The 14,312-nt window shown below is 42.5% G+C and overlaps 1 protein-coding gene across 1 annotated transcript; it reads left to right on the forward strand.

Annotated features, from left to right (window-relative positions):
* The first annotated feature begins 1,138 nt into the window (after nucleotides 1–1,138).
* On the forward strand, nucleotides 1,139–13,716 carry LOC118078672 (killer cell lectin-like receptor subfamily B member 1B allele C). Its single transcript, XM_060271196.1, has 6 exons — nucleotides 1,139–2,216; nucleotides 3,887–3,976; nucleotides 9,805–9,927; nucleotides 11,486–11,640; nucleotides 12,305–12,414; nucleotides 13,526–13,716. Exons 1-6 carry the CDS (start codon nucleotides 2,132–2,134, stop codon nucleotides 13,644–13,646), a joined length of 684 nt encoding a protein of 227 aa, XP_060127179.1. The 5' UTR covers nucleotides 1,139–2,131; the 3' UTR covers nucleotides 13,647–13,716.
* Nucleotides 13,717–14,312: the final 596 nt, after the last annotated feature.

Genomic DNA, 14,312 nt, shown 5'->3' on the forward strand with positions numbered 1-14,312 from the left:
TAGAGCATTTGCCTGCCCTTTTTCACCTTATTAACCACAGCAAACCAAGTCTTGACAATTGTCTAACCCAGGCATTCCCAAACTTCGGCCCTCCAGATGTTTTGGACTACAATTCCCATCTTCCCCGACCATTGGTCCTGTTAGCTAGGGATCATGGGAGTTGTAGGCCAAAATATCTGGAGGGCCGCAGTTTGGGGATGCCTGGTCTAACCTTTATCCTCTTAAAAATGTGTAAGTCTCTTGGAGACCTTTTTCGTGTAACGATGATGATGATGATGATAGATCTTTGCATGCAGCTGTATCTTGGAGCTGTTTCTTGTGCAGAGGGTCGCGCTCCCTGCCCCCCTGCACTCCTTCAGGTCTTGTATGCAGGGTTCTTGCTGCAAATCTAAAGCAATCAACACCTTCTTCTCCCTCCACCTACAACCACATCCTCCCGCTAACAAGACCATTGTGTAGAAGAAGCTGTCTCCAGTATTAACAACAAGGCTTGTCTATTTCACTGTTGACATTTGCTAACCACTGCGGCCTAAGGCCATTCTGCCTGTCCACCAAAGGTGTCTGACTCATTTGTTCCACTGCAAACAGCACCTCCACTGCTTTTGCATATTTCGTGGTCAAGGTGTTTATCGCACAGGTTTCTATTTCATGTTTAGCTTTCTGCTAAGGAGCACATCTCCCCTTTTATTATTTGAATTTTCAAAATAAGAAAATGTTCAAGAAATTACAGAGGTTAGGTCACCTTGGCTCCTTTGGGAGGGAGGGTGGGATATAAAGTCAATATATTGTTGTTTAGTTGTTTAGTCATGTTCCGACTCTTCGTGACCCCCATGGACCAGAGCACGCCAGGCACTCCTGTCTTCCACTGCCTCCCACAGTTTGGTCAAACTCATGTTAATAGTTACAGGTAGGTAGCCGTGTTGGTCTGAGTCGAAGCAAAATAAAAAAATTCCTTCAGTAGCACCTTAAAGACCAACTAAGTTTATATTTTGGTATGAGCTTTCGTGTGCATGCACACTTCTTCAGGTATCTGAAGAAGTGTGCATGCACACGAAAGCTCATACCAAAATATAAACTTAGTTGGTCTTTAAGGTGCTACTGAAGGAATTTTTTTATCATGTTAATAGCTTTGAGAACACTGTCCAACCACCTCGTCCTCTGTCGTCCCCTTCTCCTTGTGCTCTCCATCTTTCCCAACATCAGGGTCTTTTCCAAGGATTCTTCTCTTCTCACGAGGTGGCAAAGTATTGGAGCCTCAGCTTCAGGATCTGTCCTTCCAGTGAGCACTCATGGCTGATTTCCTTGAGAATGGATAGGTTTGATCTTCTTGCAGAAAATGCATACATACATACAGTGGTACCTTGGTTCTCAAAAGCCTTTGTACCCAAAAGCCTTTGTACTTGGAACCCAAACACTGCAAACCTGGAAGTAAGTGTTCCGGTTTGCAAACTGTTTTTGGAAGCCGAACGTACTCCGTTTTGAGTGTTACGTTTCCGATCTGAGTGCCACACTTCGAAATTTGATCTGAGCCTTAAAAAGCACATAGAGCTGAAGAAAAAGCCACCCTCATCACCTTATGTCCAAGAAGGTAGTGGTTGATGGTTTTGGTGGGGCTTATAGGCTTTGTGGCCACCAGGGGAAAAGGGGGTGCCCCCATATTGGTGGCGCCTGCTCTAAGAAGATGCTTGGCTCAGGAAGGGGCTTTCAGCACTAGAATGAGCTCCAAGTCCTTCCACATACAAAAACAATTTCTGTTTTTTTTCCCCTGCCAGGCACAGAGCCTGATTTTTAGAAAACACGCACACACACACACACAATCCTTTCTTGCTGCTCTCCTTTTCAAACAGTTGGGAGACAGGATCCCTTGACGATCTACCCAAAGAGCTGCCAGGAAATCCAGATCTACCTCCTCCCTGCTCGTGCTTGTTCCTCTTGGTGATTCTAGCTGCATGAGACTCAAGGTTGCCCTCTGAAAATTTAAATGAAAAAATGTCAGCCCCACATTCAGAGGTGTGAATAACACTTCCTGATCTTGGATTGATTGCCTTGGTCAGGCTGGTTCGCACGCCACTGCTTGCAGACATTTCCCCTTGTTACGGAGAGCTTAGCGGACTCATGCACCGCTTCCACGATGGCTGAGGACATATTTTATGCTGATATAAAGTTCGCTTCTCAGCCACACTCTTCGAGCCTGCACAGCCCATCTCAGCAACTTGGTGAGTGGTAGTGTCACCTGATTGCTTTTAAACATTGGTGGCTGTCTTTGGGACATGGGGGCTAGAAAGTAGGCACTTGAAACTTTCACCAGGATGGCCATTTGGGCTCCGCTTGGACCCCCATGTTTCTGTGCCATTTTTTTTATGGCTGCGATCACGCAAAATAGTTGGTGCAGGTGTGCAGGAAAATTGCCCCGGCATATGGGAGAAATAGAACCCTGTACAAAAGGTTGCATCTAAGCAACGGAAAGGTTGCTCTAGGTTCTGCTTAGGGCAAATTCGTTGAAATCAATGAACCTAAATTAGTCATGTCTATTGACTTCCATAAACATGAACTGGTCTACTTTTAGTAGGAATAGCATTCGATGCAACCCACAGAAATGGAAGGGGACCAACATGGATAGCTGGCGCTGATGAATACTCGAAGTTCCCGACCCCTATGGTTGTAATTCGTGGGCAGCCATTTAATTTTAATTTTATCCTGATTCTAATTTTTAAGCTGTATTTTAATCAATTGTTTGATTGTGTTTTAATATATTTGATATTTGATGTTAGCCGCCTTGAGCCCAGTCTTGGCCGGGGAGGGCGGGGTATAAATAAAAATTTACTTACTTACTTACTTACTTACTTACTTACTTACTTACTTACTTACTTACTTACTTACTTACTAGATGAACTGCACCTTCAGTTGAAGCAGCAATGCATGCAACTGTATTTTACTTTTGTGGGATGGAGGGAAGGATGAATGATGTGCAAAGGCTGGGGATGTGCGCAAGTGAAATGTCAGTCTGCTTGTTAGTAACTGCCTTGGGAAATGGGAGAATTCCACACGTATCTGCTTATTAACATAGATCAACTTATGCTGACAAAATTATCTCAATTTAACACTTGGAATTCAGTGCACAAGGAGTGTTTGGAGCTCATGCCTTCTAACCACTTTAGATTAAGGCAGTTAATGGCTCCTTCACTGTCTTGGTTTCGGCACCTGCTTAAAACTTTTTTTTAATTTTGGCAAGCGTACCCAGGCATGTAGTTTTATTGTGCAAGTTCACTGTGTAATTGTTTTAAATTTACTTGTTTTATTTATATTTTGATTCAAAAAGATGTGCTTCAATGCTTGCTTTTGCTGGTATTTTAATGAATATTTTAGGTCGTTTTTGTGAACTGCTTAGAGGCTTTCTGTTGAATAAGCACTAATAAAACAAAATAAATCGGAACAAATAAAAATGGGGTGTTTTTATTTTTAAAAAGAAAAGCAACTATAATTCATTGTTATTATTTTGGTTTAGGCCCAAAATGTGATGCCAGAATATGGAAGGTTTTTCGTTTTGTTTTTGAAATCCACTATGTGGCCCAGTAATAAATCATTCGCCTCCTCTCCCCACAGATTTGAAAATGTATGTGAATTTGTGAATTGCGATGCTAATATTTCTGCTTACATCTATAGAGCAGCACATTTGGTGACTATTTGGCATATTGGTGTGGTAATAAATTCATACGGGTGAACGTGTGGTGTGGGTAACATTGCTTATGGGTGGGAATGTTGGCTTCCCCACACATCATATCACTGCCTTTTCTCTCATTCTGCAATCGGTTGGAGGCAAGCTCACTTAAGACTGCATAGATAAACACATCCTTCAATTTTGTAAATTAGTCGTCACTCTTTATAGCTGTTCCCCAGCATTCCCGTTGGATCCAGATCGCTCTGTGGGCAGCATGCATTGGGAATGTCATCCTCGTGATAGCTGTGATAGTCTTGGGTGAGTATGAAACTATATTTATAAGTAGCTATGCTTTTAGTGGAGGGGGGAGGAATGCTCTAGTTATCTCCCGCTTGGACTACTGCAATGAGCTCTATATGGGGCTACTTTTGAAGGTGACTCAGAAACTACAATTAATCCAGAATGTGGCAGCTAGACTGGTGACTGGGAGCAGCCGCCGAGACCATATAACACTTGAAAGATCTACATTGGCTCTGAGTATGTTTCAAAGTGTGCACTGAGCACAATTCAAAGTGTTGGTGCTGACCTTTAAAGCCCTAAATGGCCTCGGCCCAGTATACCTGAAGGAGCGTCTCCACCCCCATCGTTCAGCCTGAACACTGAGGTGCAGCTCCGAGGGCCTTCTGGCGGTTCCCTCCCTGCTAGAAGTGAGGTTACAGGGAACCAGGCAGAGGGCCTTCTCGGTGGTGGCGCCTGCCCTGTGGAACGCCCTCCCATCAGATGTCAAGGAAATAAACAACTATCTGACATCTGAAGGCAGCCCTGTTTAGGGAAGTTTTTAATGTTTGATGTTTTATTGTGTTTTTAATATCCTGTTGGAAGCCGTCCAGATGAGCGGGGTATATGTAATAAATTATTATTATTATTATTATTAGTAGTAGTAGTAGTAATAGTAAAAACAACAACCAATTTCTCATTCCTAATGTTTTTATTATGAAATGAGCACAGCATTTTTTGACCTTCAGAATGGGACTCCTCCTAACACATCTGAAATTGCACATTTGTTTTCTGCTTTAAGACCATTTTCAATAAGTTGGTTAGAAATCATGTTCCTGATTAAAGGAAGGCATACTTCTTGGTATGCTAGTTTCTGAGATCTAATGTGACAGGAAGTCAATGTAGCCTGCAACTGACTCTGATAAAACCAATACAGTACATTTCCAAGTACTGCGATGTGGTGGGTTTAACTAACCACATGAGGCGAGAAATTCAAACCCTTATGCACACATTCTAATTCTCTTTTGAAAACATGACCAATTTTATGCATGAATGTGGGACAAATCGTAATGTGTGTGTGTGGTTTTTTTAAAAAAAAACATTTGCCACATATGGTATTTAACCAAGGTGGCTGGAAACATTTTGGGAAATCATTGAAAAGTGAATGAATATTGAAAATCATTAGTGGGGCACAATGTTTAATGTTTTTGGAATCCAAAATCCAGTTTTCAAGGCTCAGTAATTGAAAAATGGGAAGTTTATGAGTTGTTTCTACTCAAGGGTATTGTGAAAAAATAGTGGTTTTCACTTGGGCTAACAACATTTGCAAAATTTTCATTCAGAACGCAAATTTAAATCCTAAATTGTAGTAGATGTTTCAAAACCTTACTCTTGGCGTATTAACCATTAACTCAAGAAAATGTTTCTAGATTCAGGTAGGTAGCCATGTTGGTCTGACACAGTAGAAATATATTAAAAAATTAATTGTCTAGTAGCACCTTAGAGACCAACTACGGTTTGTTCTTGGTATGAGCTTTCGTGTGCATGCTCACTTCTTCAGATACCAAGAAAATGTTTATCTTTGTAATTATCATCAAATGTTGTGAGCAGCTCAGCTTTTCATATTCATATAGGAGAACCAGTATGCCTCTCCATGGCCACTCTTACTGGCCTCCTCCTTTGGGCAGCTTGTAGAGGCTGCTGGAGAGCAGGTGAGGAGGAGGAGAGGCTGTGTCCACGGAGGCCCAGCCCTGCATGACGTGCCAGATCTGAGGTGCAGGGGAGTGAGAAATGTCCCCATTTTTTATCTGAGGAATGTTGGAGGCTATCACATAACCGCCAACATTTTTCAGATGAAAATGTTGTTGTTGTTTAGTCGTTTAGTCGTGTCCGACTCTTCGTGACCCCATGGACCAGAGCACGCCAGGCACTCCTGTCTCGCACTGCCTCCCACAGTTTGGTCAGACTCATGTTGGTAACTTCGAGAACACTGTCCAACCATCTTGTCCTCTGTCGTCCCCGTCTCCTTGTGCCCTCCATCTTTCCCAACATCAGGGTCTTCTCATGAGGTGGCCAAAGTATTGTAGCCTCAGCTTCACGATCTGTCCTTCCAGTGAGCACTCAGGAATGATTTCCTTAAGAATGGATAGGTTTGATCTTCTTGCAGTCCATGGGACTCTCAAGAGTCTCCTCCAGCACCACAATTCAAAAGCATCAATTCTTCGGCGATCAGCCTTCTGTATGGTCCAGCTCTCACTTCCATACATCACTACTGGGAAAACCATAGCTTTAACTATACGGACCTTTGTAGGCAAGGTGATGTCTCTGCTTTTTAAGATGCTGTCTAGGTTTGTCATTGCTTTTCTCCCAAGAAGCAGGCGTCTTTTAATTTCGTGACTGCTGTCACCATCTGCAGTGATCAAGGAGCCCAAGAAAGTAAAATCTCTCACTGCCTCCATTTCTTCCCCTTCTATTTGCCAGGAGGTGATGGGACCAGTGGCCATGATCTTGGTTTTTTTGATGTTGAGCTTCAGACCATATTTTGCGCTCTCCTCTTTCACCCTCATTAAAAGGTTCTTTAATTCCTCCTCACTTTCTGCCATCAAGGTTGTGTCATCTGCATATCTGAGGTTGTTGATATTTCTTCCGGCAATCTTAATTCCGGCTTGGGATTCATCTAGTCCAGCGTTTTGCATGATGAATTCTGCATATAAGTTAAATAAGCAGGGAGACAATATACAACCTTGTCGTACTCCTTTCCCAATTTTGAACCAATCAGTTGTTCCATATCCAGTTCTAACTGTAGCTTCTTGTCCCACATAGAGATTTCTCAGGAGACAGATGAGGTGATCAGGCACTCCCATTTCTTTAAGAACTTGCCATAGTTTGCTGTGGTCGACACAGTCAAAGGCTTTTGCATAGTCAATGAAGCAGAAGTAGACATTTTTCTGGAACTCTCTAGCTTTCTCCATAATCCAGCGCATGTTTGCTATTTGGTCTCTGGTTCCTCTGCCCCTTCGAAATCCAGCTTGCACTTCTGGGAGTTCTCGGTCCACATACTGCCTAAGCCTGCCTTGTAGAATTTTAAGCATAACCTTGCTAGCGTGTGAAATGAGCGCAATTGTGCGGTAGTTGGAGCATTCTTTGGCACTGCCCTTCTTTGGAATTGGGATGTAGACTGATCTTCTCCAATCCTCTGGCCATTGCTGAGTTTTCCAAACTTGCTGGCATATTGGGTGTAGCACCTTAACAGCATCATCTTTTAAAATTTTAAATAGTTCAGCTGGAATATCATCACTTCCACTGGCCTTGTTATTAGCAGTGCTTTCTAAGGCCCATTTGACTTCACTCTCCAAGATGTCTGGCTCAAGGTCAGCAACCACAGTACCTGGGGTGTACGAGACCTCCATATCTTTCTGGTATAATTCCTCTGTGTATTCTTGCCACCTCTTCTTGATGTCTTCTGCTTCTGTTAGGTCATTACCACTTTTGTCCTTGATTATGGTAATCTTTGTACGAAATGTTCCTTTCATATCTCCAATTTTCTTGAACAGATCTCTGGTTTTCCCCATTCTATTGTTTTCCTCTATTTCTTTGCATTGCTCATTTAAGAAGACCCTCTTGTCTCTCCTTGCTGTTTTTTGGAAATCTGCATTCAGTTTCCTGTATCTTTCCCTATCTCCCTTGCATTTTGCTTGCCTCCTCTCCTCCGCTATTTGTAAGGCCTCGTTGGACAACCATTTTGCTTTCTTGCATTTCCTTTTCCTTGGGATGGTTTTCGTTGCTGCCTCCTGTATAATGTTACGAGCCTCCATCCATAGTTCTTCAGGCATTCTGTCCACCAAATCTAAATCCTTAAACCTGTTCCTCACTTCCACTGTGTATTCATAAGGGATTTGATTTGGATTGTATCTTACTGGCCCAGTGGTTTTTCCTACTTTCTTCAGTTTAAGCTGGAATTTTGCTATAAGAAGCTGATGATCTGAGTTACAGTCAGCTCCAGGTCTTGTTTTTGCTGACCGTATAGAGCTTCTCCATCTTTGGCTGCAGAGAATATAATCAATCTGATTTCAATGCTGCCCATTTGGTGATATCCATGTGTAGAGTCGTCTCTTGTGTTGTTGGAAAAGAGTGTTTGTGATGACCAGCTTGTCAGAACTCTATTAGCCTTTGCCCTGCTTCATTTTGAACTCCAAGGCCAAACTTGCCAGTTGTTCCTTTTATCTCTTGATTCCCTACTTTAGCATTCCAATCCCCTGTAATGAGAAGAACATCCTTCTTTGGTGTCATTTCTAGAAGGTGTTGTAAGTCTTCATAGAACTGGTCAATTTCACTTTCTTCAGCACCGGTAGTTGGTGCATAAACTTGGATTACTGTGATGTTAAAAGGTCTGCCTTGGATTCGTATCGAGATCATTCTGTCATTTTTGAGATTGCATCCCATTACAGCTTTTGCCACTCTTTTATTGACTATGAGGGCCACTCCATTTCTTTTACGGGATTCTTGCCCACAGTAGTAGATATGATAGATATGATAGTCACCTGAACTGAATTCACCCATTCCCTTTCATTTTAGTTCACTGATGCCCAGGATGTCAATATTTATTCTTGCCATCTCCTTTTTCACCACATCCTGCTCACCATTATCCATGGTTCTTACATTCCAGGTTCCTATGCAATATTTTTCTTTACAGCATCGGACTTTCCTTTCGCTTCCAGGCATATCCGCAACTGAGCGACCTTTCGGCTTTGGCCCAGCCGCTTCATCAGCTCTGAATCTACTTGTACTTGTCCTCCGCTCTTCCTCAGTAGCATGTTGGACGCCTTCCGACCTGAGGGGCTCATCTTCCAGCGTCATAACTTTTATATGCCTGTTGTCTTTGTCCATAGAGTTTTCTTGGCAGGGATACTGGAGTGGCTTGCCAATTCCTTCTCCAGGTGGATCACGTTTGGTCAAAACATAACTTCTCTAAGTTATTTAAGCCCCTTCGCCACGACAAGGCAGTGATCCATGAAGGGGGATCACATGAAGGGGGATCAGATGAAAATAGGGACATAATATTCCATCATCATCATCATCATCATCATCATCATCACCATCTTACTTTTATTATTTATACCCCTCCCATCTGACTGGGTTGCCCCAGCCACTCTGGGCAGCTACCGACATATATAAAAAACATAATAAAACATTAAACATTGAGGAACTTCCCCATATAGGGCTGCCTTTGTATGTCTTCTAAAGGTTGTATAGTTACTTATCTCCTTGGTTTGGTGGGTGGAACAACTCCACAACCTCCAACATTTCTCCAATGAAAATAGAGACGTCCTAAGGAATAGTGGAAAAATCAAATAAAAAGATTCCAAGAGCTCTGGCCAGGTAAAGGAATATTTTTTAGAAAGTTTTAAGTTGATAATAATAAGACAAATTCCAGTAGCAATCCAGTTTTTAGAAATCCAGGACAAGGCCCTGTTTCGGTTTATTCTTCATCAGCTCTAGTTTCATAGTTTCAAGGTCAAAGCGTACCATTCATGGTACGCTTCAAAATCTTTCTGTCTTTAAAAATGCTGTTAGCAATCCCATGGCTCCATATTTTTTCCCCTAAAGAAAACAGTGGCTTCTTAATGTTTGCATAGGAGGAATTTTGGCAGGTGTGTTTACTTACATCCCTGCATGATAATATGTTCCTCTCAAATTCCCTCCTCTGTACAATGAGTAAGTATACAAGTGTCCTGGTCTGTTTTGCAGCTTGCCCTCATTGTCTTATCATATCCATCTTCTTCTCCCATGCCTTAGCCTCCATATTTTGAATTTGTGCCTTAATATTATGCCCATTCATTTTAATGACTTTATTTGTTTTGCGGAAACAGCTTTACAGTTGGAAGCTGAAAAGGGAAAAATTGTGAACAATGGTGGATGCAATGCCTCAACAGACAAGTTTCAGGCTTTCCTAAGACTCAACTTCTGCAATCAAAAACAGAATAGATCCTCAGGTAGAATTGATATATTGTACTGCTGTCTCTTTTAAGCATAGCTGTTGTATGTAAGAGCTTGCTTTCAGTTCACATCTGTGTTGTTTTGAGGCATAAACCCTCTGTAAAGAAACTCATTTCATTCACTGAAATTCATTCATTCATTCATTTCATAGACTTATAGAATTGTAGAATTGGAAGGGACCCCTGTGATGCAGGAATGTCAACTAAAACATAAATAACAGATGACCATCCAACCTCTGCTTAAAAACCTCCAGGGAAGGAGAGTCCACAACCTCCCAAGGGAGACCTTTCCACTGTCAGACAGCTCTTACCATCAGAAAGTTTTTCCTGATATTTAGTCAGAGTCTCTTTCCTTGCAACTTGAATCCACAGTTTCAGGTCCAACTCTATTGAATAGGGAAAAAACAGGCTTGCTCCATCTCCCATGTGGCAGCACACATTCCAGCTTGTCAAAATCCTTCTTAAATTGTGGCACCTAGAACTGGACTCGGTACTCCAGGTGGTGTTTTCATAGCTTGGTGGTAGAGCACGGATCTTGGATGGAGAAAGTCCCATATTCCATCCCTGGTCTCTCAAACTGCTGCTGGTCAGTGTAGACAAAACTGAGCTAGATGAACCCAGTGGTTTCCCTCATAATGAGGCAGCTCCCTATGGTCCTAAATTATCAAGCATTGGTGGTTTCATTCCAGAGCTAACTTCACACTCAGCTGTGGCCATTGCCTTTCTCACTAAGAGCCAGGTGAGGGAGGGGAGACCCACCCATTTGACCTCTGGCACAAAGCCACTTACTTTGTTATATCAAGGACAGCATTTAAGGCCATTAACTCACCTGGTTAGTTCAACAATGGAATCCTCCATTAGATTTTAACCTTTTCTGGATCCAAGACCCCAGGAATTAGAAGGGATTCGGGTATAATGGAGACTGACAGCCCCCCCCCCCCGAAAAACAACCTCACCTCACCACAGTATTGTCAACACAGAGCTACCATGAGACAGACTGTGGAGACCAACTTGGACATGTAAGGCTGCAATTTGTCTTGTAAACTCCATCTCCATCTTTGTCCTCTAGAAGGCTCCAGTTTCCTCTCTCTGAACTCTATATAAAAGACTATAAAAGAAGCTTTAAAGGGGGCCAATCTGAATCAAGCTGCATGCCTGTTTCCCATAAAAATCACCTCCCCACCTGATAGCTATTGTCTCACCTCACTCATTCTCCCCTAAAAGTTTCTGGCTCAAACAGAGGGCATGTTTTTGGGTGAGAAGCCAGCAGTGAGACCTGGTGGAAATGGAGAGTGTAATCTGGATCAGGGCTCTTCCTTCAAAAGAAATGTGGCAAATGTAAGTACAATACAAAGAAAAAGAAAAAAAGTGAATAACATAAAAAGTTGTTGGACCCCAACTTTGAGGAGTTTCAAAGAGCACCTTGCAAACCATCAATTTAGTGGACAACGTCACTTAGCCCAGAGACACTGGGTCCTTACCGTTGTAGAGCACTTGTGTTTTTCACAATCGAAATGGAGGCCCAGTCATAATCATTAAGTGTCTTTCCTTCCAGATAGTTCCACTTGCAAAGTGTGCCCTATACAATGGCAGCTCCACAGGGACAAGTGCTACTGGCTATCAGAAAATATTAAAACCTGGAATGAGAGCCAACATGACTGTTCAACAAGGGATTCTCAACTGTTGGTCATCCAAGACAAGGAAGAGATGGTAAGGGACAAGTACACATTTCAGGCAATGCATTCCCATGCAGGTTAATTCTGAAGGACACCTGAGTTCAACTCTAGCTTAGTAGCTCTGCAAAGATATCATGGTTGGTGACTTGAGAAGCATGTGGAGTGTAGAGTCTTGCTTAGTGCTCCATCCCATTCCCACCCATGGTCAGTTCATTAGTGGAAGGCCTTGGGGAGTTTGACTAGTGAGAACCAAAGTACCGGTTGCAAGCAAATCCCTGTAACTGTAGCCCAACTCCTCTTTTTATTTAGAAAGACTCTTTAGGAAGGTGAGGTTGGTGGTGGAGCAGGGGCAGAGGAGGAGCTTGTGTTCCACTTGTTATTTCCCCATTCCACACAGCCTTTCAGCGGCTTTCCCCCATGGATGCTCTGAAGCTTGTTTGGAGACTTTTTTTTAACAGAGTTCCCACTATATGCCATTTCACTTAAATGCACAGGGCCTGGCAACGTAACCCCTGCGTAAATGGGGAGGCCTGTATTATAAATGCTTAATGCTGCTTTGATTACTGTTCTTGATTAATGTTTCTTTATAATTAATATCAACTTTCACATGTTACTACTTTATTTTATTTTAATGTAAGCTTTATTCTGAAGTTATCAACTTGAAAATAATAATTTTTTAAATAAATTCTCTCTCAAAGGATTTCATAAAAAACATTACAAAACATGCAGCACACTGGATTGGACTCTCACGATTAAAACTGGAGAAGAAATGGATTTGGATTACAGGCTCCCAGCTTGATCAGAGTCTGTGAGTTGTTATTGTTTTTAATCAAAGCAAAAAAGACCACACAATTTTTAGAGCTAAGATTATCTTGGTGTGCAATTAAGGCATTGGTTTTTGCATTGGTTCCAGCATTCTCATGCAGAGAGAGGGGTAGCTAGGGACTGATACTGTATTAGAGATGTTGCCAAATTTCGCATTTAATTTGCACTGAACATTTAAGCAAGTGCTACTCTTGCCTGTTTATAAGCTAAAGTTTTAGTAGGCTGATGGAAAATTTGTAAAATGTATTTTTTGCTTCCTCTATTGGCTGCTGAGACGATACCCTCAGTTGACTCCTGAGAAATCGAAAAAGGTCTGGGGTGGCAAGTTTCCATTCCATGAAGGCACGAGAGTAGTACTCTTATTTTATTTTATTTTATTTTATTTTATTTTATTTATTCACTGGCCACCTCGCTCCCTGCTCATGGTCTCAATTGAAGTGCCCCCCTTGCTCCACAGCACTGGTTCTTCAGGGGAAGGAAAAATCCTTAGGGGCATGAATGGAACCACAGTGGCAGGGAGTGGAGGAGTAACTCTTCCTACTTTGCTCACAATCTCAATCGCTGTCTCCCCAGCATTGATAATGCAAGGAATTCCGGAGGCTGTTGTAGAGAGTCTTGCACAGAGCAGCTGGTGAAGTTTTCGAAAAGTATAAGAATAGTATCCTCACCTTCTTTCTCCTAACCAGTGACAACACCCTTCTCCATGGAATTCTTTTTTTTAGAAAAAAAACTCACTCTGTTTCTATTTTCAGTATTCTGTCACTCTTAACACACACAAATGGTCAAAAATGTATGCCCCGGTCCCTGGTGGAGCATCCTTCACTGCTGTAATCCCCCTTCCCAGGCCCAAAAGTAAATTACTTGGTTTTGGGGCAGGAAAAGGGGGAGATGGCGCTGTCCCCACTATCAAGCTCAGGGTGACTTTCTTCACTCTCTCCACTTTGATTCTACTCATGCATATTTGGAGGATTCAAAGGCACTGCAACAAGCTTATTGTACATTTTCGGAACACTCATGCTTTCTATTAAGAACATGAAAAAATAGTTGTAACAGACTTCAGTCCTGATATTTAGATGTACCCTTTTCTTCCACAGATTTCCAGAACCAGACTATGCTGAAGGAAACTCTTGTGCTGGAATAAGAAATAAAGTCACCTCTGACACCTGCAGTATTGAACATAGGTGGATTTGCCAGAAAGACCCTCTCCTACTGTGACTTTTTAGTTTGATAAATGCAATAATTATGTGGGACAATAAAAATGTCATTGAGTGGCTGAGAAGATTATGCAAAGGTATTATTCTGTTGTCATCAAAATACCTCTTTGTGAATTCCAGAGGTAGCACACCTAAAATGGAATTCTAAATCAATTTATTTTGGTGATGTGAGGGGGAAAGGGTACAGAGAGCCCTCCCCCATCTTGAGTAGCTCCTCCACCAGCAGTAGCGTCAGCGGGGAGGGGGAAGAGTCCAGTGAGGAAGGAGGAAGGAGGAGACGGGGCTCTAGCAGCATAGGAGAGCCCCTGCTGCACGTGGGAGAGGAAGAGAGAGGGGGGAAGAGGGGGAGAAGGAAAACATGGAAAGGAGACCCTTTTCCCTCCGGTTCCGGAATTACGCAGGAGGAAACGCGGGAGGAGATTTGGGGTGCCCAGACTCTTATGTTGGAAGAGGACGCGGAGCGCGCCATTCCAGGGTTCTGGGTCAGATTGAGCGGATGTATCCTGTATAGCTCTAGCACTCTAAATAGCCTGCACTTAATAAAAGCATGAAAAGGCAAAGGTCTGGAGAGTCGTTACTCTAGAGTAGTCACAACGCATCACCTGTCACAGCAACCCTGGAATCTTTTTGACTGCTCTGGAGGAGGAAGAATCATGAGCGTGGCAGA

Source organism: Zootoca vivipara, chromosome 2 (assembly GCF_963506605.1).
Source record: "Zootoca vivipara chromosome 2, rZooViv1.1, whole genome shotgun sequence".
NCBI lineage: Eukaryota > Metazoa > Chordata > Lepidosauria > Squamata > Lacertidae > Zootoca > Zootoca vivipara.